Source organism: Pan troglodytes, chromosome 1, assembly GCF_028858775.2.
Source record: "Pan troglodytes isolate AG18354 chromosome 1, NHGRI_mPanTro3-v2.0_pri, whole genome shotgun sequence".
NCBI lineage: Eukaryota > Metazoa > Chordata > Mammalia > Primates > Hominidae > Pan > Pan troglodytes.
The window spans coordinates 83,410,581-83,433,868 of record NC_072398.2 but is presented as its reverse complement, the minus strand read 5'-3'; the positions used below and the strand labels follow the sequence as shown (position 1 = coordinate 83,433,868).

At 41.2% G+C, this 23,288-nt stretch overlaps 1 protein-coding gene and 1 pseudogene across 1 annotated transcript in view; one reads left to right on the top strand and one right to left on the bottom strand.

The window, feature by feature from the left end:
• The window catches only part of ALDH9A1 (aldehyde dehydrogenase 9 family member A1), a 36,269-nt gene extending 13,444 nt beyond the window's left edge, over positions 1–22,825 (bottom strand). The window contains 6 exon segments of the mRNA NM_001279820.1: positions 3,738–3,878; positions 4,783–4,979; positions 6,387–6,521; positions 7,263–7,392; positions 19,542–19,687; positions 22,641–22,825. Of these exon segments, the coding sequence (NP_001266749.1) occupies positions 3,738–3,878; positions 4,783–4,979; positions 6,387–6,521; positions 7,263–7,392; positions 19,542–19,687; positions 22,641–22,749 (858 nt within the window). The 5' untranslated portion in view covers positions 22,750–22,825.
• LOC134807865 (large ribosomal subunit protein eL21-like) lies at positions 547–1,164 on the top strand (annotated as a pseudogene).
• Positions 22,826–23,288: the final 463 nt, after the last annotated feature.

Genomic DNA, 23,288 nt, shown 5'->3' with positions numbered 1-23,288 from the left:
AAAACCCAAATGAATACAAACACAAACAAATGAATCTGTTATTTTAAATGAGTATCATAACCACACTGAAGGAGGGTGAAGGAAAGGTAGAACTGACCCAAGTAACTTTTGAACACAGTATTCTGACTATACTCTCATGCTGAATATAAAAACAACTGTAAAAAAATTCTGAGCTCTAATTAGAAGGTTTATTTTCCACAGAGGTATGGATTTACAAATCTGAAACTACTATTATTAGAATACTAAGTGTATTCTATGATGAGCAATTAGATAAACATTGTGGATAATGGGAGTCAAATTTCTTACTGTCAGAGAACAAATACAAATATGGAAAGGGAGAAGGCAGAAATGAACCCTGTGGTATTAGACTATAATTAAAGTATCTGGATGAACTTATTATTATGTAGATAGACAGATACAGAACTAGATATGTGCACAGACATATATACAAACATGTATTTCCCAGCACTGGCCTCTGAGAGGGCCTAGAAGCAATGATACACCAGTAGCAATAAGCACACCTGGCACTCAGATCTTGGTTTCTAAATACCATTTACCACTAAATGGAACCAGGGCTTTTGGTTGGTACTGCCGTCTTCCAGTAATTCACCAAAACGACAAACACAGGGAAAGAGAAGAATTACCCAATATATGTTCTCTAGGCCTTTTAGAAAACATGGAGTTGTTCCTTGGGCCACGAGCATGCAAATCTATAAGAAAGGCAATACTGTAGACATCAAGCGAATGGGTACTATTCAAAAAGGAATGCCCAAAAGCATTACCTGGGAAAAACTGGAAGAGTCTACAATGTTACCCAGCACGTTGTTGGCACTGTTGTAAACAAATTAAGGGCAAAATTCTTGCCAAGAGAATTAACGTGCACATTGAGCACATTAAGCACTCTAAGACCCAAGATAGCTTCTGAAATGCATGAAAGAAGATGATCAGAAAAAGAAGGAAGCCAAAGAGAAAGGTACCTGGTTTCAGCTGAAGCACCAGCCTACTCCACCCAGGGAATCCCACTGTGTGAGAACCAACGGGAAGGAGCCTGAGCTGCTGGAACCTATTCCCTATGAATTCATGGCATGATAGGTGTAAAAAAATAAAAGACCTCTGGACTGCAAAATTGTTTCTCTTTATTGAGTAGAGAAGTGTGGTGTCCTCTCCCCCCAAAAAATATTTAAAGCAGATTTTAATTGTGTCCTAACTCATTGTGTAATGTCTTTACTGTTCAGACTTAGTGTTTTTCTTGCTGAAAGATGTGAGGTGGCTTATCGTGCAACAAATTACTCAACTGGTTAGAAACCAATCAGATATTATTTATGAAATAGTTGTACTGGTTTGAAGATAGTCCTTCTAAATCATAAAAAAAAATTTACAAAAAATAAAAAACAGGCTGGGCACGGTGGCACATGCCTGCAATCCCAGCACTTTGGGAGGCCGAGGCATTTGGATCACTTGAGCCCAGGAGTTCAAGACCAGCCTGGCCAACACAGTGAAACCCCGTCTCTACAAAAAATACAAAAATTAGCTGAATGTGGTGGTGTGCTACACTGGAGACTGAGGTGGGAGGATTGTTTGACCTTGGAGGGGCCGAGATTGCAGTGAGCCAAGAAAGCACCACTGCACTCCGGCCTGGGCAACAGAGCAGGACCCTGTCTCAAAAATTAATAATAAACAGATAAACAATAATGGAACCAGGGCTCCTTCAAAGAAATGGCTGGTTCCAGAGCGCAGCCAGGGGAAGTATGAGATGAGTCTGGAACACTTTGCTATGCCAGAAAGTAATGAAGTATTCAAAGAATAATGAGGGCATATCAAAAGGTCACAGAAAGGGATTCCCACCAGCCATCTGCAATTATTTTAGCATCCAAATAAATAATGAGGCTGGGTACAATGGCTCATGCCTGTAATCCCAGCACTTTTGGAGGCCAAGGCAAGCGTATCATGAGGTCAGGAGATCCAGACCATCCTGGCTAACATGGTAAAACCTCACCTCTACTAAAAACACAAAAAATTAGCCGGGCGTGGTGGCGGGTGCCTATAGTCTCAGCTACTCGGGAGGCTGAGGCAGAAGAATGGCATGAACCCAGGAGACAGAGCTTGCAGTGAGCCGAGATCGCACCACTGTACTCCAGCCTGGGCGACAGAGCAAGACTCTGTCTCAAAAAAAAAAAAAATTAGCCAGCCGTGGTGGCACACACCTGTAGTCCCAGCTATTTGGGAGGCTGAAACAGGAGAATCACTTGAACCCAGGTGGTGGAGGTTGCGGTGAGCTGAGATCGTGCCACTGCACTCCAGCCTGCGTGACAGAGTGAGACTCCGTCTCAATAAAAAAATAAAATAAAGGCCAGGTACAATGGCTCACACTTGCAATCCCAGCACTTTGGGAGGCCAACGTGGGTGAATTGTGAAGTCAGGAGTTTGAGACCAGCCTGGCCAACACAGTGAAACTCTGTCTCTACTAAAAATACAAAAATTAGCTGGGCATGGTGGCGGGCGCCTGTAATCCCAGCTACTCAGGAGGCTGAGGTGGGAGAATCCCTTAAACCTGGGAGGCAGAGGTTGCAGTGAGCCGAGATCGTGCCACTGCACTACCATCTGGGGGACAGAGCTAGACTCCGTCTCAAAAAATAAGTAAGTAAATAAATAAAAATAAAAAATAAATAAATAATGATAGTACTGGATTATAACACATAGAATGAAATAAGAATCCATGGGTCCCTACTGATATAAATAAATGAATGGAAAACAAACAGGGGTGAAGGGCAAGTTCTTTCTTACAGTAGAAGGTGAACAAATATAGAAGAAATGATGGAATTGGAAAATCACCATTTGCAACCACCATAATAAAAATTGTTTTCAGCAAGAATCGTCAGTGGTGATAGAAGTATTTACTGCATGAAAGTTTGATGAGGAACAGGATAGTCTCAAAATACCTCCTACAAGATCTTATTAACCACAAAGTAAAAAACAGTAACTTTACAGTGAAGACTTACCTTAAAGCAAGTGATCAAAGTTAAATCACCACTGAGCAGGATATGACATCATGTTTGTGGTATTTTTGCCAAAAATCCATAATATGAATCTAACAGGAAACATCAGACAGACCCAAACTAAGGAACATTCTACAAAATGAATGGCCTGTTCTCCCAAAATGTCAATGTCCTGAAAGACAAGAATAACTGAAGAACTGTTCTCAGCTAAAGGAGATTAAAGACAAGACAACTAAAGGCAATGCATCATCCTTGACTGGATCCTAGACCGGAAAAAAAACCATTTTTGTTCTATTTTACTATGAGGACATTAGTCAAACAAGTGGCAAAATTTGAATAAGGGCTATAGATTAAGTAAGGGCTATAGATTCAGTAACAGTACTATCACAATGTTAATTTTTTAATTTTACTAAGTGTACCGTGCTTATGTAAAAGAATGCACTTGTTTTTAGGAACTTTATATTTAGAGGTTAGGGGCCTTATGTCTACAATTTACTCTCAAGGTTCAGAAAAACTTAATATGCCTACGTATGTACAGGCAGATAAAGAAGATGATAAAGTAAATCTGTTAAAATGTTAATATTTGAGAAATCTGGTTCAAAGGTACATGGGAATTCTTTGTACTATTTGTGCAACTTTTCTGTAAGTCTGAAAGTATTGCAAAACAAAAAGCTTTAAAACACACTGTTGGATGAGGGGGTAGAGATTCCTTTTACACCTCTTCCAGGGACAGGTACATACCTGGCCTTGTGTGAGGAAGTTGGCCATCAGCGCCCCCTTCACAGCATTGTTCATATCACAGTCTGAGAAGATGATGAGTGGAGATTTGCCTCCAAGTTCCAAGGTAACAGGTTTGATTCCTTTAGCTGACATCTCCATGATCTTACAGAACAAGGACAAGGTATTCAGAACTTTAACACAAATTATATTGCATGCTAAGTCAACTAGACCCTGAACCTACAAAATCATCTTGAACTGTTTGTGACCTGTAGCCTTATTCTTGTCAATATCCTTTGCCTTTTGTCTATTAAAATATTCTATTCCAGAAAACTGAAGAGAATCCACAGAGTTGCACTGACATTAGAAGAGGGAGTTCATTTAAAAAATATTGTCTCAGCCTGGGCAACATAGCAAGACCCTATCTCTACAGAAAAATAAGAAACTTAGCCAGGCACAGTGGCACACGACTATAGTCTCAGCTTCTTAGGAGGCTGAAGCAGGAGGACTGCCTGAGCCCAGGAGTTCAAGGCTGCAGTAAGCTATGACTACACCACTATAATCCAGCCTGGGCAACAGGGTGAGACCCTGTCTCAAAAAAATAAAAATAAAAAATATTGTCAATTCACAGGATTGTCATAGCCAGAAATTCTTTTGTGTTATTGTTATTGTGTTTAAGGCTGACAGAGTTCAGAACACAAATTAATGTCAAAATAATGAATCTGAAATAGCCTGAGTAAAAATCCTTCCTTCTATACAAGAAATTAAGTCACTAAACAATACAAGTGGCAGCCCAGGCCCCTGTCCACTAAGACACATCCTCTCCTTAGGCTGGGGCTGCTAATTTCCGCCCCTACCTGGCCTAACACAAATCACCCCATGTGTACTCCCTTTCCCCCTTCATACTTTTACAGGAAACTTCACACCTCTGCCTAATAAAATCTTCTTCCCATTCCCAATTCAGGCTAGGTAAAATCAAAAGAGAAGCCTCCAAAATATACTCTGGGTAGGACCAGATTTGCCATATCCAAATGCCATGTGTGTTGACCAATACTGGTTTTGTCCTCACCTTCATGCCAGTGGGCACACTTCCAGTGAAGGAGACTTTGGCCACATCGGGATGCTGACACAGAAACTGGCCTGTGGCAGCCCCTCCCTGCACCACATTGAAGAGCCCAGGAGGTACACCAGCCTCAGTGTAGATTTCAGCCAGTAGCAATGCAGAAACAGGTGTAAAGGGAGAAGGTTTAAAGACCATGGCATTACCTGCATAAACCCAAGACACAAACATAAAAAGACTTTCTAAGACCAGTGATCCCCTGAAAACAGGACTAGAGGACAATTCAAAAGTGATTCCAATTGTTTCCTCTTCCCCAACCAAATCCTACATCAAAAATGTTATTAATAACCATATTAGTTTGTTTTCATGCTGCTGATAAAGACATACCCGAAACTGGGAACAGAAAGAGGATTAATTGGATTTACAGTTCCACATGGCTAGGGAGGCCTCAGAATCATGGCGGGAGGTGAAAGTCACTTCTTACATTGGCGGCAGGAGAAAAATGAAGCAGCAGCAAAAGCGGAAACCCCTGATAAACCCATCAGATCTCATGAGACTTATTCACTACCAGGAGAATAGCATGAGAAAGATCAGCCCCCATGATTCAATTACCTCCCCCTGGGTCCCTCCCACAACACATGGGAATTCTGGGTGATACAATTCAAGTTGAGATTTGGGTGGGGACACAGCCAAACCATATCAATAAGTAAACAACTCTTGTCCTTTTCATCTTGGTTTCTCTCATTAAACAGATCCCAAACCCTACAGTTGCCCAGTCTCACATTTGCATATCTAGGCCTTTTCACATATATTATCTCATTTAACACTTTCAACAGCAATATGAAGTAGGTATCATTAGCTCCATTTTATAAAAGTTGACATTGAAGACCAGAATGGTTCACTTGATGAGAGTCCCCAAAGCTAGTGACTTAATTCTGGGCCTCTTTTTCCTCTTTCACAGCTGTATCTCAAAGAGAAATAGGCTAAAACAAGAACATGCAATGGCAACAGGACAAAAGCTGCATTTCAATATAATGTCCTAACAGTAATGCTTTTTAACATTACAATTTTTTCTAAGATAAAATTAGTCTTCTTTCCTCAAAGATTCTTCTCTTTAAATACTGTAAGAAAACTATTTTATGTCAATCAGCCAAAGCTCCTCTTTGATAAGGAGCTTATCAAAGCCTTGCTTATCATTTCTCTTAAGACCCAAATGAAGAAAGGAGTTTATCTTCTGCTTCGTAAATGAAGTCAAACTCCTAAGTGCTAACTCCTACGTTAAAATTCTTGTCCAGAAAGGAAGAGAACTTATAAGTAGCACAAATCTAATTCAATTTAATAAGAAAAAAATTAAATTTCTTTTCATATACAAAATTAAATAAATAAAACCTGGGAATATCTAGACATGATTGTGTACAACCTAAACTATAAGCTCCTTGAGGGGCAAGACAGGGCAGGAACAAGCCATGTCCTCTGAGGCTTTGAATATCCCAGAGCAGGCCCCTTCCGATTTAAAGTGTGTGTTTATAGAGAGGTGAAGGGTAGAGAATGGGGAGAGAACGAACGAGAGAATGAACGAATGGCTCTCAAATGGAGGGATAATTCATTCTTACCACAGGCTAATGCTGGAGCCGACTTCCAAGAGGCAATCTGAAAGGGGTAGTTCCATGCTCCTATTCCCACACATACCCCAAGTGGTTCTCTTCTGGTATAACCAAAGGATCCACCTGGGAGCTGGATGTGTTCACCTATGGGGAAAACAGGAGTAAAGCAGGATGCAGGTCTGTGCTCCCCAGGATTTCACCAACATCTGTACCAGTCTGATTTGTACACCAGTCAACGCAGCCTCCCCACTTCTCCCAATACACCAGGCTCACCCTGTCTCCATTCTTCTATTTGTTCCAGGCATTCTTCCACTGGCTTCCACGTATTCTCTCCACATAGAGAACCCTGCCTATCCTTCAAACACATGTTCATCTAACTTGATTTAACAATTCTCTAAGAATTTACTGAGCCTCTATTAGATAGCTTAGAAGAAACAAAATGGAAATGAGAGGAACACTCAACAGCAGGGAAAGCATGTAAGTTCCCTGCAACCTTCCTAGGCCCTACCAACCTTCCAATATCAATTGTTGAAAACTTTATACACTGTCAAAAAAAAAAGTTTGCTAAATAGATAAAACTGGTAAATATGACAAACTGATTCTTGTGAAAACTGGTTTTTCAGCAATTTGGTCTAAAGCTCAGGTATCATGCTAGGTGCTTTACATGCACTATCTCATTTAATCCTTAACCCAAGAAGGTAGGAATTATCATCTCCAGTTTAGATTAGGAAAGATAAAGTAATTCCCAGGCCACCCAGGTAGAAAGTGACAAACCCAAGACTTTCACCCAGGTTTGTCTTAATTCCAAAATCTTTGCCCTTCACCACTAGGCCCTGCTCTTCTGCCTCATTATCAGCTGGTCACAGACACCAGGTGAGGACTTACCAGCCATGGATGCAGCCAAGCCCGCATAATACTCCAGGCACTGCCAGGAAATGTCGATGTCCAAGCGGGCCTCAAAGATGGACTTGCCATTGTTGATGCACTCCATAGTAGCAATTTCATCCTCCCGTTCCTTTGGGTAAAGCAGAGGACTAGATTTAAGACATATTCCAATATGTCTTGATGTAATTAATGCTTAAATAGAATACACTGCTCAATTTTTAAAACTAGAAATAGCTTTCACTTTAAATGAAAAGAAATGGCAGTGTTACATTTAGAAGAGAGATAAAGGCTTATAGCTGAACAGCAGCCCTGTTCTTCCCTTGTTAATTAATCGACAAAGATTTAAGACCACTACTTTATTTCAAGATCAGTTAGTAAAAGAAGGGGCAAGACCGGGCAGGAATGAACCCATGCCCTCCGAAGCTCTGAAAGTCACAGGGCAGGCCCATTCTGATTTGAAGTGTATATTTATTGAAGAGGTGAGGGGTAGAGAATGGAGAGAAAATGGATGGCTCACAAGTGGAAGAATAATTCATTTTGGAAAATGAATGTAATACGTACATGTACGTAAATATGTATGTTTGCTCATATATGCTAAGAGAAAACAGTTCTTAGGGAAATTATACAAAATATTCTAACACACAATTGCATTTAAGAGGTTGTAATATGCATCACTTTAAGTCACCCAAAGAATTGCAGCATATTCTCTTCTAATATTTTCTAATACTTAGCATTCAATCAATACTATTTTCAAATACTGTTTCTAGTTCTGGGCTCCACAACTTACTAAGGATAAAGAAATTCAATAGATGGTCCAGTGATGAGCTTAAAGGTTTAGGAAATTAGACCTAAGAAAGAAAGCTAAATAATGCCTTTCTTTGGTCTAAAGAACATAAAAGAATTGAATATGTAAGAAGTAGGCAGTTGCTATTATGGGTCCAATTTAAAATAAATAATAGGGTGACTATCAGAACATACATAAAAGATTAAGCAACTGACAAGAAGGAACATTCTGTTTATAAAACTGATAAGCAGTAAGGCTGGCCAGAAGCAAAATGGAGTGCAACAGAAACTAACTCAAGCATCTATCCACAGTACAAAGCTCAGAAAAGATGAAAGTAGGAATATGAAAACCAATATGAAATACAAGAAAGGACAGTTGGATAGTGAGATTTGGACATGCTGTATTTCTTATAAAGGCCAGAGGTACAAAGTGCTTTGACTCATTCATTCTACATTCATTACTAGGGAAAAGAGTATCAGTCCTGTCTATCCCTTTAAGAGCTTACTTCTAAAAGGGCAAGTCAGCACATTTTAAATCAATATTGCAATTTTTGAATAGACATTTTCCTTCAGAAAGGATAATCTGTTCACATTCAAACCTGGTCTAAATTAAACTCCCTTTTAAACCAACAATTTACCTTCTCCCTTCCTGATTCTACACTCAACAAAACAACCTTTTGACAATTAACTTGTTTCCCAGTATGCTGACCCTAGAAAGAGGGTACCCTAAGAGGACAGCATACATCAATTCTTACGCCAAGCATCAATTATTCCCCATTCTTAAGTTTGTTGAGTATAATTAACACAAAATAGTTTTCCAAAGGTATAATCAACCATAAGTAGCTTAAATTTTGTTTCTTGAATTCAAGAGGAAACTAGGCCCTAGAGAGGCTAGTGCATTAATCGGTTGAATAAAGTAATGAATCAGTACAGAACATTTCAAATACAGGGAAGAGATATTACACTGGCAATAGTGAAACACGGTTCTGCTTACACTTTAGTGTAAGAGTGAACAAATAGGAAGTAATCTGTGATTCTATCGCTGCTAAGCCCTGGAACATTTACTAAGAGAATAGAAACTTTTACTCTGGAGATTTTTTTCTCTTTTAAAATAATGGATAGGCAAGTGGTTTTGGGGGCTGTTTTGGGGTTTCAACTCTCAGAGAAAATTCAGTTAACTAGATGGCCTTGGGAAATTTTTTCTGTGTTATTCTATTATTCTCCATCCTTACAAAAAAAAAGTTATCTACTAAAGAGCATTAGGAGATCTTCTGATATAGTACGTAAGGATCATCAAAGATGTCTCTGACAAAAATTTCTGCCTGCTACTATTGCAAGAATAACCATAAGATAAAATTGTTCACCATAACAACATACTGCTACAAGTATTTCTTAGGAAATACATGTGTTGTTCCCAACCCTGTTCCTCCTCTAAATCACCCTGCTTTACAATATGACTTGACCAGGTGTTCACTGGGATGAAAGATTAGAAGCCAAGGGTAGGTCCCCCACTTCTCCCTTTCACTTCGAACCCCTCAGCAGGCCTTAATGTCTAGCTTTGAAGCCCAACAGACTAGCTCTTATACTTACTAGTTATATGATCTACGACAAGCTATTTAACCTTTTTGAGCATTTTCTCATTTCTCAAATAGGTAAAATAGCTATATACATCTCAAGATGCTTTTGATAATACAATTATGTACAACAATCACCTTGCCCAGAAGGAAAAAATGGAGGGAGGGAGGGATAAATTACAGTACAGACCACTAAATGCTAAACATGTAAGCACAAGAGGCAAGAAAAACAAAAGAATAGCACCAAACTCAGCGTCATGGCATTGTAAAAGCATGAGGTGTGACAGTATACACATGGTAAAGGAGGAAGGACCAGTAGTGCAGGAGAGCTGGGTCTTATGGTGTGTGAAGAGAAAAGACGAGGCTGGAGAAACAGGGCCTGAGGGCCATGTTAAGGAGGGGGACCATGGCCAGTTTTACCCAGGGATGTACCATGATCAAATGTGCTTCTGTAGGAGGACCACTCTGGTGGCACGACAAACCAACCTGAGCCAGGGCTGGAGGCAAGAAGATAACCTACATACACAATCTCTTCTTTATTTAGATAGTTTTGTCATCGTTTTAAGTAACATTCTCCCTCCCCTTTTAATCCAAATGATAGCTACTTCACAAGGGGTCTCCAACTGAAAAATGACTGGGTCTCACAGACAAGATCTATACAATCTGGTAAAAGTACCAAAGGATTCAAAGTAAAAATGAGAAAATATGGAAAAAAATGTTCATTTCCACTAGGAATCAATGAGCTTCTAGCCAAGATGGATTAACAGGGACCAGATTCACTCTCCCACCTTAAACAACTAAAAACACCAGATAAAATACATGAACCATTTTCAGACATCAGACATTAAGCAACTCAAGGCAGTGGTCCCTGGAGGAGGGAACCAATGAGGTGAGCCCTACAATTGCTGGAGTCTACTGCCTAGAGAAAGTTTTCAGGCCACAGAGCAGGGAGGAGGAAGCTAGGTGGCGCCCAGCACACACGTGAGTTGAGAAGACAGAGTGGGAATTTAGGGAACTTTGAGTGGCTACAGTTCTTCAAGACTGAGTGTGGAAGGGAAAAGAGCTGCACAGATAGAGAACCCCAGAAATCTGCAGATTCCCCTTTGAGTACCCGTGTGAGAAAACTACCCAAGACTGGGAAAAGGACTACCCAAGAAGAAAAGGTTTAAAAAAAAAAAAAAAAAAAAAGCCCCAGAACTCACACAGGGCCAGGTATAGTTCATGTTCCCACCAGCCATGGTGAGAAAACCTCATTAACACCCAGATCACAGGGTTAAGCAGTCAGAAGGGTATTGAATAACGTGGCAAAATTTGCTGATCTAAAAGCAAATCTTCCAAGGATCAAACTGATTCCAAGTAACTTCACTGTGTCCCAGAACAAAGCTTAAGAATATTTTTTAAAGTACAAGACTATCCAGCACCCAGCAATATAATATGCCCTAGTGATTCACTAGAGATCATATGTCTAGTGATCAAAAACTACCAGGCATGCAAAAAGTAGAAAACCGCAACATTTAACCAGGAAGCGAAACTAACCAATAAAAACACATTCAGAAATAACACAACAGAACTAGTAGACAAGAACATTAAGTTATGATAGCTATACTCCGAATGTTCAAGAAGGCACAGAAAAACATAAGCATGTTAAGGAGAGCCACAGAACACATATATAAAAGACCCAAATTAATCTAGAGATGAAAATACACTAGATGAGATTAACAGCAGATAAAACACTATAGAAGACCGATGAACTTGAGTCATAACAATAGAAATTACCTGAAAACAAAACACACACACACAGGGGGTGGGAGGGAAGGCTCAGAAGGAGAAAAAAACCCATAAACACACCCAAAAACTGGAAAATGAACTGAGCATCAGTGACGTGGGATAGCTTCAGGCAGCCCAATATATGTGTAATTGGAGGCCCTGAAGGAGAAGTGATGGAAGAGGGGGCAAAAAAAAAAACTAAAGAAATCATGGCCAAATTTTTTTTCCAAATGAAACAAATTTACAGATCTAAGAAGATCAATAAACCTCAGGAAAAATACATATGAAGAAAACTGCACCAAAAGACATCATAATCAAATTGCTTAAAACCAGTGATAAGGAGAAAAATCTTAAAACAGCCAGGGGCGGGGGTAGAGGGAGTACATAACATACAAAGATACAAAAATAAAAATGACAGTAAATTTCTCTTCTGAAACAATACAAATCAGAAGACAGTGGAGCAACATCTTTAAAGTACTGAAAGAAAAAACTATTTACCTACAATTCATTCAAAAATTGATGCAAAAAAAAGACTTTTTTAGACATACAGAATCTGAAAGAGTACCAACAGACCTGCACTATAAGAAATGCTAGGCTGGCAGGGTGCAGTGGCTCACACCTGTAATCCCAGCACTTTGGGAAGCTGAGGTGGGCGGATCACTGGAGGTCAGCAGTTTGAGACCAGCCTGGCCAACATGGTGAAACCCCATCTCTACTAAAAATACAAAAATTAGCCGGACATGGTGGCACACATCTGTAATCCCAGCTACTCGGGAGGCTGAGGCAGGAGAATCACTTGAACCCGGGAGGCGGAGGTTGCAGTGAGCCGAGATCATGCCACTGTACTCCAGCCTGGGTGACAGAGAGAGACTCCATCTCAAAAAAAAAAAGAGAAAGAAAAGAAAAGGAAAGAAATTAATTAATTCTAGGCTGGGTACAGTGGCACACAAGTACAGTCCCAGCACTTTGGGAAGCTGAGGCAGGAGGATGACTTGAGCCCAGGAGATCAAGACCATCCTGGGCAACATGAATAAACCCGCTCTCTACAAAAAATACAAAAATTAGCCAAGTGTGGTGACATGAGTCTGTAGTCCCAGCTACTCAGGATGCTGAGGTGGGAGGATCGTTTGAGCCCAGAAGGTCAACGCCACAGTGAGCTATGATTCCACTACTGTGCTTCAGCTGGGGAGACAGAGCGAGACCTTGTCTCAAAAAACAAAACAAAACAGAAAAGAAATGCTGAAGAAATTCCTTCTAGCAGAAGAAAAAAATGACAGCAGACAGATGTCTGGGTCTACACAAATGACTTATGAGAACCAGAAATGGTAAATATGTGGACAAATGTGAAATATTTTACCTTATTCTTAAAATATTTTAAAAAATAATTGTTTACAGCAATAATTTTTTTTAAATTCCAGCCTGGGAAACATGGCATAACCCTATCTCTACAAAAAATACAAACAAAAATTAGCCAGGTATGGTGGTGCACACCTACGGGACGCTGAGGCAAGAGGATCCCTTGAGCCCAGGAGGTTGAGGCTGCAGTGAGCCATGATTGTGCCACTGCACTCCAGCCTGGGTGACAGAGCAAGACCCTGTCAAAAAAGAACAAAGAACTGCAGATCTTGATTAACTAGAAAAATCACTTAAAAGAAAACTGAGGGCTAATATGATTGTAGGTGTGGTCACAGAGTGGGATCTATTCAGTTATGGAATAAATTGGGGTGAAGGCAGGTCCAGAGCACGATCATCAGACAAGTGTTTTTGATTAATAAACACTTAATAATAAGCAGTGGGTTTTTGATTAATAAAACACCACACGGGTATCAAAGGAAAAGTAAAGGGGAGGGTAAAGTAAAAAGAAATGAAATTTAGTATCAGACAACAGATTTCAGAGCAAAAAATATTATTAGATATTACCCAGGATCAATAAAAGTCATTTCCTAACAATAAAGGAGCCAATTCTTAACAGCCCTACAATGCTGCTCATTCACAGGAAAAAAAATGGGCAAATGAAAATAATAAATTATCTGCTTTGAGTTATCTTTGGTTTATCGAATTAAAAACAAATTTTTAATAACGGGGAAAATACTTCGTTGGGAGAAAATTCTATATGAATATTTTGATATTTCTGCATGGTCAGGGCTTTCCAAGCAAAGGACACTAACGAGTTGACTGAATAGCAAAGGCCTTGAAAGGCAGAGACAGTATCTCCCTAAAGATAAAGAAATCTGGAGAAATTTAGAAATGTAAACCTCTTTACTTCCTGTTCCTGAAACATGTGCTTATACTCCAGGATAATAAACTTAGTGATACCTTCCCTCTCAACCCTGGAGATTTGCTTAATAAGTAATCTCAATCTCTCTCACTCTCTCCCCAGAGAAGAGGATGGGCAGATGTGCCAGTAGTTTCTATTTAAACGAATCTCAGAAGTTTAGGGTTCTTCTCCTTTGGTGCAACTTCCTGCATGCACAGGGATCTCACCTGGTTCTCATCCCATCCCCTCACTCACCATGGTGACCGGTGCTTTGAAAACAAAAAAACTAGGCCGGATGCAGTGGCTCATGCCTGTAATCCCAGCACTTTGGAAGGCCAAGGCAGGCGGATCACCTAAGGTCAGGAGTTCGAGACAAGCCTGGCCAACATGGGGAAACTCTGTCTCTACTAAAAATACAAAAAATAGCCAGGTGTGGTGTCATGTGCCTGTAATCCCAGCTATTCAGGAGTCTGAGGCAGGAGAATCACTTGAACCCAGGAGGTGGAGGTTGCAGTGAGCCATGATTGTGCCATTGCACTCCAGCCTGGGTGACAGAGTGAGACTCCATCACAAAAAAAAAATAATAATAAATAAACAGAAACTAGTGCTAAGGTATTGCTATGGCTGCTGCATTTTGCTGTAATAAACCATCCTTCTCTGTGATCCAAAAAGCCTCATGTCTCTTGCCAGAATATATATGTATAAAATATACATATATTACACATAATTGTGTAATTTACAACTATAATATAGAATATATGTATATTATATAGATTATATATTATTCTATGTGTATAACATAGCTTATATGTGTATAATTATGTATATGTATATTATATGTGTTTTATATGTATATGTATGTAATATATACACATATACACACACACTTTTGAAAGAAGGGAAACTCTCAGACCCGTCACAGTTTCTGACGTAACATACTTATGACAAAAAGTCACCAAAGACCTACCACTCAGCTATCCATGATTCTTATTTTGATGTATTCTCTTCTGAATTTTCTTTCTATAATGAACATCTGGTACTTCTGATCTTTAAGACTATAAAAAGTTTAACTATCAGAGTCCAGAATCAAGAGGGCCGAATAGGAGCAGCTCCGATCTGCATCTCCCAGCGTGATCAATGCAGAAGACGGTGATTTCTGCATTTCCAACAGAGGTACCAGGTTCATCTCATTAGGACTGGTTCACCCGGGAAGCACAAGGGGTCAGGGAATTCCCTTTCCTAGCCAAGGGAAGCCGTGACAGATGGTACCTGGAAAATCGGGACACTCCCACCCTAATACTGCACTTTTCCAACAGTCTTAGCAAACGGCACACCAGGAGATTATATCCTGCGGCTGGCTCGGCGGGTCCCACACCCATGGAGCCTTGCTCACTGCTATAACAGCAGTCCAAGATGGAACTGCGAAGGTGGCAGCAAAGCTGGGGGAGGGGCGTCTGCCATTCCTGAGGCTTGACTAGGTAAACAAAGCAGCCAGGAAGCTCGAACCGAGTGGAGCCCACCACAGCTCAAGGAGGCCTGCCTGCCTCTGTAAACTGCACCTCTGGTGGTAGGGCATAGCTGAACAAAAGGCAGCAGAAACTTCTGCAGACTTAAACATCCCTGTCTGACAGCTTTGAAAAGAGTAGTGGTTCTTCCAGCATGGAGTTTGAGATCTGAGAATGGACAGACTGCCTCCTCAAGTGGGTCCCTGACCCCCAAGTAGCCTAACTGGGAGATACCTCCCAGTCGAGGCCGACTGACACCTCATACAGGTGGGTGCCCTTCTGGGACGAAGCTTCTAGAGGAAGGATCAGGCAGCAACATTTGCTGTTCTGCAATATTTGCTGTTCTACAGCCTCCGCTGGTGATACCCAGGCAAACAGGGTCTGGAGTGGACCTCCAGCAAACTCCAACAGACCTGCAGCTGAGGGTCCTGACTATTAGAAGGAAAACTAACAGAAAGGAATAGCATCAACATCAACAAAAAGGACATCCACACCAAAACTCCATATGTAGGTCAGCATCATCAAAAACCAAAGGTAGATAAAACCACAAAGATGGGGAGAAACCAGAACAGAAAAGCTGAAAATTCTCAAAACCAGAGTGCCTCTTCTCCAAAGGATTGCAGCTCCTCACCAGCAATGGAACAAAGCTGGATGGAGAATGACTTTGACAAGTGACAGAAGTAAGCTTCAGAAGATCGGTAATAACAAACTTCTCTGAGGTAAAGGATGATGTTTGAACCCATCACAAAGAAGCTAAAAACCTTGAATTCCACCAAAGGTATAAAGATGAGCTGGTACTATTCCTTCTGAAACTATTCCAATCATTAGAAAAAGAGGGAACCTCCCTAACTCATTTTATGAGGCCAGCATCATCCTGATACCAAAGCCTGGCAGAGACATAACAAAAAAAGAGAATTTTAGACCAATATCCCTGATGAACATCGATGCAAAAATCCTCAATAAAATACTGGCAAACAGAATCCAGTAGCACATCAAAAAGCTTATCCACCATGATCAAGTTGGCTTCATCCCTGGGATGCAAGGCTGGTTCAACATACACAAATCAATAAACGTAATCCATCATATAAACAGAACCAAAGACAAAAACCACGACTATCTCAACAGATGCAGAAAAGCCCTTCGACAAATTTCAACAGCCCTTCATGCTAAAAACTCTCAATACACTAGGTATTGATGGGACGTATCTCAAAATAATAAGAGCTATTTATGACAAACCCACAGCCAATATCATACTGAATGGGCAAAAACTGGAAGCATTCCCTTTGAAAACTGGCACAAGACATGAATGCCCTCTCTCACCACTCCTATTCAACATAGTGTTGGAAGTTCTGGCCAAGGCAATCAGGCAGGAGAAAGAAATAAAGGGTATTCAATTAGGAGGAAGTCAAATTGTCCCTGTTTGCAGATGACATGATTGTATATTTAGAAAACCCCATTGTCTCAGCCCAAAATCTCCTTAAGCTGATAAGCTACTTCAGCAAAGTCTCAAGATACAAAATCAATGTGCAAAAATCACAAGCATTCCTATACACCAATAACAGACAAACACAGAGCCAAATCATGAGTGAACTCCCATTCACAATTGCTTCAAAGAGAATAAAATACCCAGGAATCCAACTTACAAGGGATGTGAAGGACCTCTTCAAGGAGAACTACAAACCACTGCTCAACAAAATAAAAGAGGACACAAACAAATGAAAGAACATTCCATGCTCATGGATAGGAAGAATCAATATCGCAAAAATGGCCATACTGCCCAAGGTAATTTATAGATTTAATGCCATCCCCATCAAGCTACCAATGACTTTCTTCACAGAATTGGAAAAAACTACTTTAAAGTTCATATGCAACCAAAAAAGAGCCCGCATTGCCAAGACAATCCTAAGCCAAAAGAACACAGCTGGAGGCATCATGCTACCTGACTTCAAACTATACTACAAGGCTACAGTAACCAAAACAGCATGGTACTGGTACCAAAACAGAGATATAGAACAATGGAACAGAACGGAGCCCTCAGAAATAATACCACACATCTACAACCATCTGATCTTTGACAAACCTGACAAAAACAAGAAATGAGGAAAGGATTCCCTATTTAATAAATGGTGCTAGGAAAACTGGCTAGCCATATGTAGAAAGCTGAAACTGGATCCCTTCCTTACACTTTATACAAAAATTAATTCAAGATGGATTAAAGACTTAAATGTTAGACCTAAAACCATAAAAACCCTAGAAGAAAACCTAGGCAAAACCATTCAGGACACAGGCATGGGCAAGGACTTCATGACTAAAACACCAAAAGCAATGGCAACAAAAGCCAAAATAGACAAATGGGATCTAAGTAAACTAAAGAGCTTCTGCACAGCAAAAGAAACTACCATCAGAGTGAATAGGCAACCTACAGAATGGGAGAAAATTTTTGTAATCTACCCATCTGACAGAGGGTTAATATCCAGAATCTACAATGAACTTAAACAAATTTACAAGAAAAAACAAACAACCCCATCAACAAGTGGGCAAAGGATATGAACAGACACTTCTCAAAAGAAGACATTTATGCAGCCAAAAGACACATGAAAAAATGCTCATCATCACTGGCCATCAGAGAAATGCAAATCAAACCCACAATGAGATACCATCTCACACCAGTTAGAATGGCAATCATTAAAAAGTCAGGAAACAACAGGTGCTGGAGATGATGTGGAGAAATAGGAACACTTTTACACTGTTGGTGGGACTGTAAACTAGTTCAACCATTGTGGAAGACAGTGTGTGATTCCTCAAATATCTAGAACTAGAAATACCATTTGACCCAGCCATCCCATTACTGGGTATATACTCAAAGGATTATAAATCATGCTACTATAAAGACACATGCACACGTATGTTTATTGCGGCACTATTCACAATAGTAAAGACTTGGAACCAACCCAAATGCCCATCAATGATAGACTGGATTAAGAAAATGTGGCACATATATACCATGGAATACTATGCAGCCATTAAAAAGGATGAGTTCATGTCCTTTGCAGGGACAGAACTCAGATGAACCATCATTCTGAGCAAACTATCACAAGGACAGAAAACCAAACGCTGCATGTTCTCATTCATAGGTGGGAATTGAACAATGAGATCACTTGGACACAGGGTGGGGAACATCACACACCAGGGCCGTAGGGGGTGGGGGGCTGGGGGAGGGATAGCATTAGGAGAAATACCTAATGTAAATGGTGAGTTGATGGGTGCAGCAAACCAACATGGCACTTGTATACCTATGTATCAAACCTGCACATTGTGTACATGTACCCTAGAACTTAAGTATAAAAAAAAAAAAAAAAAAAAAAAGAGGCAGGATTATCACTTGTTCCTTGCAGCTCTGGACTCCCAGGAAGAGGCAGCCTGGTCAGATTCTGGGACACAAAAGAAACCTTTTGTTTCCGTCAAGTTTCAAACAGAGGACCTTCCATGTGTTAGGCCAGCGTGGTAACTACTACACCACAGAAACCCTTTGCATTGCAGGCTTTTTATGTTTTGCGATGAGTATTAAATACTTGTTTTTACAATTTTTTTTAGTTGACAAATAAAAATTGTATATATTTATGATGTAAAAAAAAAAGTTTAACTCTCTTTTTTTTAAAGGGAACATCTACAAATCTATGAAATCTTCCCAATTAAAGTAAAGATACTTAAAACCCTATCTGAAAACAAATCGGAAAAAGAAAGGTAGACTTGAGAATCATCAAAATAAAGAATAAAAAGGAAACAAGTAAACAACATGGTTTAAAAAGAAAGGAAGGCTGGGCACAGTGGCTCACGCCTGTAATCCCAGCATTTTGTGAGGCCGATGTGGGTGGATCACTTGAGGTCAGGAGTTCAAGACCAGCCTGGCCAACATGGTGAAATCCATCTCTACGAAAAATACAAAAATTAGCCAGGCACGGTGGCACACACCTGTAGTCCCAGCTACTTGGGAAGCTGAGGCAGGAGAATTGCTTGAGCCTGGGAGGCGAAGGTTGCAGTGAGCCGAGATCACTCCACTGCACTCCAGCCTGGGCGACAGAGCAAGATTCCGTCTCAAAAAATAAAAATAAATAATAAAAAAAGGACGATGAGCTATAAAGAGTGCATCATAATTCAAAACAAAGCTTTACAAACATGAAAACCTGCCAAAGGAGATGTCCAAGAGCCAACATCCAGATGGGAAGTATTGAACAAAAACTTGTTTTATATACTAAGGTAAGCATGTGGAAATGTTTTTCCATTTTATAAAAACGTTATGGCCTAATGCTGCATCAAAGTCGAACTGCAAACATCACAAAGAACCCTCAGAGCAATGTCTGAGTTTTCTGGAAGGGAATAAATTGGAACATACCCTTATTATCCTGGCAGCCTCCAAAAGGATTCGGCAACGCTCCATGCCAGATTTTTGACTCCATATTTTAAAAGCAGCCTTTGCATTTTGAACAGCCAAATTTACTTCCTTTTCTCCTGAACATGTGAAAGTAGCTATCACTCGGCCTATAAAGAGCGGAAACATCAGTTTTAACTCAAATTGTTGCCACATATTTAAATAAAATATTATCTATCAATATTCTTTTAGTAGTATTCCCTTTTTTTTTTTTTTTTTTTTTTGAGATGGAGTCTTGCTCTGTCACCCAGGCTGAAGTGCAGTGGCGCGATCTCGGCTCACTGCAACCTCTGCCTCCTGAGTTCAAGCGATTCCCCTGCCTCAGCCTCCTGAGTAGCTGGGACTACCAGTGCACGCCACTACGCCCAGCTGATTTTTTGTATTTTTTAGTAGAGACCAGGTTTCACCATGTTGACCAGGATGGTCTTGATCTCCTGACCTTGTGACCCGCCCGCCTCAGCCTCCCGAAGTGCCGGAATTACAGGCGTGAGCTACCGTAACTTCTTGTTTTTAAGTATGGTTTGATTTAGTGACCATCTCTATACTAGCAGGTTTTTTTGTTTTGTTTTTTTGTTTTTTAAGACGGAGTCTCGCTCTTGTTGCCCAGGCTGGAGTGCAATGGCACGATCTTGGCTCACTGCAACTTTCGCCTCCTGGGTTCCAGCAATTCTCCTGCCTCAGCCTCCCGAGTAGCTGGGATTACAGGCGCCTGCCACCACACACAGCTAATTTTTGTATTTTTAGTAGAGACGGGATTTCATCATGTTGGCCAGGCTGGTCTTACATTCCTGACCTCACGTGATTCACCAACCTCTGCCTCCCCAAGTGCTGGGATTACAGCCACGAGCCACCACACCCGGCCTAGCAGTTCTTAACTGTATTTTGCGGTCATTGACATTAGGAGTCTGATAAAAGTTGCAGACCTCTCTGCAGAAAAATGTACTTAAACATATAACAGAATTACAGGAATGTCATGTCCCCTGCCCTAAACTCATCAAGGATTTAGGGTTAAGGACCCCTGCCCTCTACTATTTTACAGTTGAGTTTACTAACATTAACTTCTGATTAAGTTTTGCAACAATCCTAAACATTATCTCAGAATCTCAGGGGTCTTGTAAAATGAAAGTCAAAAGTAATCAGTCTACTGGGTTATAAACTCTGACTGTAAATCCCTTGTCTATATTCTATGTAGGTTATATCATACTACTTGATACTTGATAAATATAGTTAATAAGCAGTAATATCAGGATAAGGCAACCCTAAAGGAACATTTTTTTTTCTCAAAAATTCCAAGATTTCCTTTTCTTATTCCACCTTTATTCCCTCTCCCTATTCTGGTGCAAATTATGAAACAATCAGTTTTTCTAGGCCCATAGCCCAAGGACTGTACTGCCTCTACCAACAAGAATTCTTTAAGTTTGCCAACTCAGCATATCCTCTTCACAAGAACTCCTGGGACTCTTTCCAGGGAGATTTCACAAATCTGCAATTTCTGTTACAAACTTGAATAGCCAGCTGGTAAAGGCGGTGGCTGAGGATCACACGCACTGTAGGCAATTAAAGCAAAGAGCAATTTTTCTTTCTTTTGTATCAGGATTAGGTCGGGGTAGAGAAGCTGTTTCCTCCTATATAAAGAAGAGATGTGATAATGCCTTCTGGCTCTGCCAAGTCACTGCTCTGTGGTTTAGTGTGGATGGTCAAATACTAAATTCTCCAGTCCCCTGCAAATCAGTTTTATTGCTCTGGCTACATTTTACACAAAATATTTACATTTTTCTCCCCACATATATTCCATAAAACCCAGCAAAATAAACACAACACAAAACCAAAACAAAAAGCCCCTTCTTCCTTATCTCTGTGACCTTCAGAGTTCCCAGAGTAAATCCAGTGCCTAGCACAGTGCTTAGCACACATTAAGCATTGGATTAAAAAGTTTTATTTCAGCAAGATGAATAAGTTGTGGAGAGCTCATGTAGACCATGGTGACTATGGTTACCAATACTGCATCATATACTTGAAATTTGCTAAAAGAATAGATCTGAAATATTTCACTATCCAAAAAAAGCCATTAACTATGCAGAAGCAATGGATAATTAGATTGACCGTGGTAATCATTTTGCAAGGTATAACATACATTACAACACGTTTTACACCTTAAGTATATACAATTTTTATTTGTTAATTATACTTCAATAAAGCTGGGGAAGAAAGTACTGAATAAAGGTGGGGTTTTTTCCTTTCCCAATTCTGATTAATGTGCAGAAATATTTTAATATTAGAATGTGGAGACAAAGTCCTCATTCGTAGTCATTAGAAACCATCTGTGAGCGCTCCTTCATTCCCAGCACAAATGATTATCTTCCCCACAACCCCGCCCCGTTCTTTTAGAATACCTCTCCTGTGCACACATTTGAAGACAATAATACATCAGTCCTGGTTTTAAAAGGGGGAACAGTTGGCTGGGCTTGGTGGCTCACGGCTGTAATCCCAGCACTTTGGGAGGCTGAGGCGGGAGGATCACCTAAGCTCAGGAGTTCGAGACCAGCCTGAGTAACATGCTGAAAACCCGTCTCTACTAAAAATACAAAAATTAGCCGGACGTGGTGGTGGGAGCCTGTAATCCCAGCTACCAGGGAGGCTGAGGCGGGAGAAGCACTTGAGCCCGTAAGGTAGAGAGCGCAGTGAGCTCTGAGATGGTGCCCCTGCACTCCAGCCTGGGCGACAGAGTGAGACCCTGTCTCAAAACAAACAAAAAAGGAAGTTAACAGAGGCACGACTTCCCCCACCAGTACTTTGCGAACTCTGTTCTGGCCCGGGTAAAACAACTCACGATCCTACCACGCAACTCATCAGCTTTTCTTTTCCTCCCTACCCATCCCTGCCCAGAGGCACTCGCGTTGCCCCAGAATCGCTAGCTGCCTACACACACAACCTTAGACTCTCCACTGTCACTGTCTGTGCTCAAGTCAACGCTGCAGAACACAGGAAACGGGGGCTGGCCGGGAAATCCGCGCATCCGGCCCCAGGGCGCCCCAGCCTCCCCGGCTGGCTCGTTGCAGTTACCGGTTGCTGGCTCGAAAGCTTTCTCGGTGCCGGAGGCGTCCGCCGGCTCCACGCGGGCCCCGCCGCGGTAATTGAGCGGCTGCGACACGACGAAGTTGCCAGTGCTCATGGCGGCGACAGGAGAGGGCCGAAGACTGCGAAGAAGCGGGGAGAGCGCGGCCAGGCCTGCTCGGAGAAACATGAGTGGCGGACGCAGCTCCGCGGCAGAGGCTGACGGGCCGCGGGAGGGGCGGGGCCGCGGGAGGGGCGGGGCCGCGGGAATCGGTTCTAGGAGATTTTAGGGGCAGTCACTCGATTCCTCTGCGGTCCAGGTCAGGCCCTCCCCTCGCCAGGAGGGTGGAGCAAGACACCACATTCTCCCCACCACCCCGCCATACCCCACACAGTCTCCAGGCGGGAAGAGGACTTCCTTCTTCGTGATCAATATTTGCGTAGCACTTCGCAAGCGTTTTCGGGTTCATCATTGCATGTAAGCATCCTAGGATCCCATTCTTAATCCTATCGCCTGAAGAAGGCAGAGGATTGGAGTGCCAAGAGTCTTTGGTGGTTACTTCACTGCTAAACCACCGTTTCTGTAACTGTGTAATGCTTTTTAAAGGATGACAGTAAAAAGCAAGGGGACTGTGAACGAGATAGATGATATTGTGA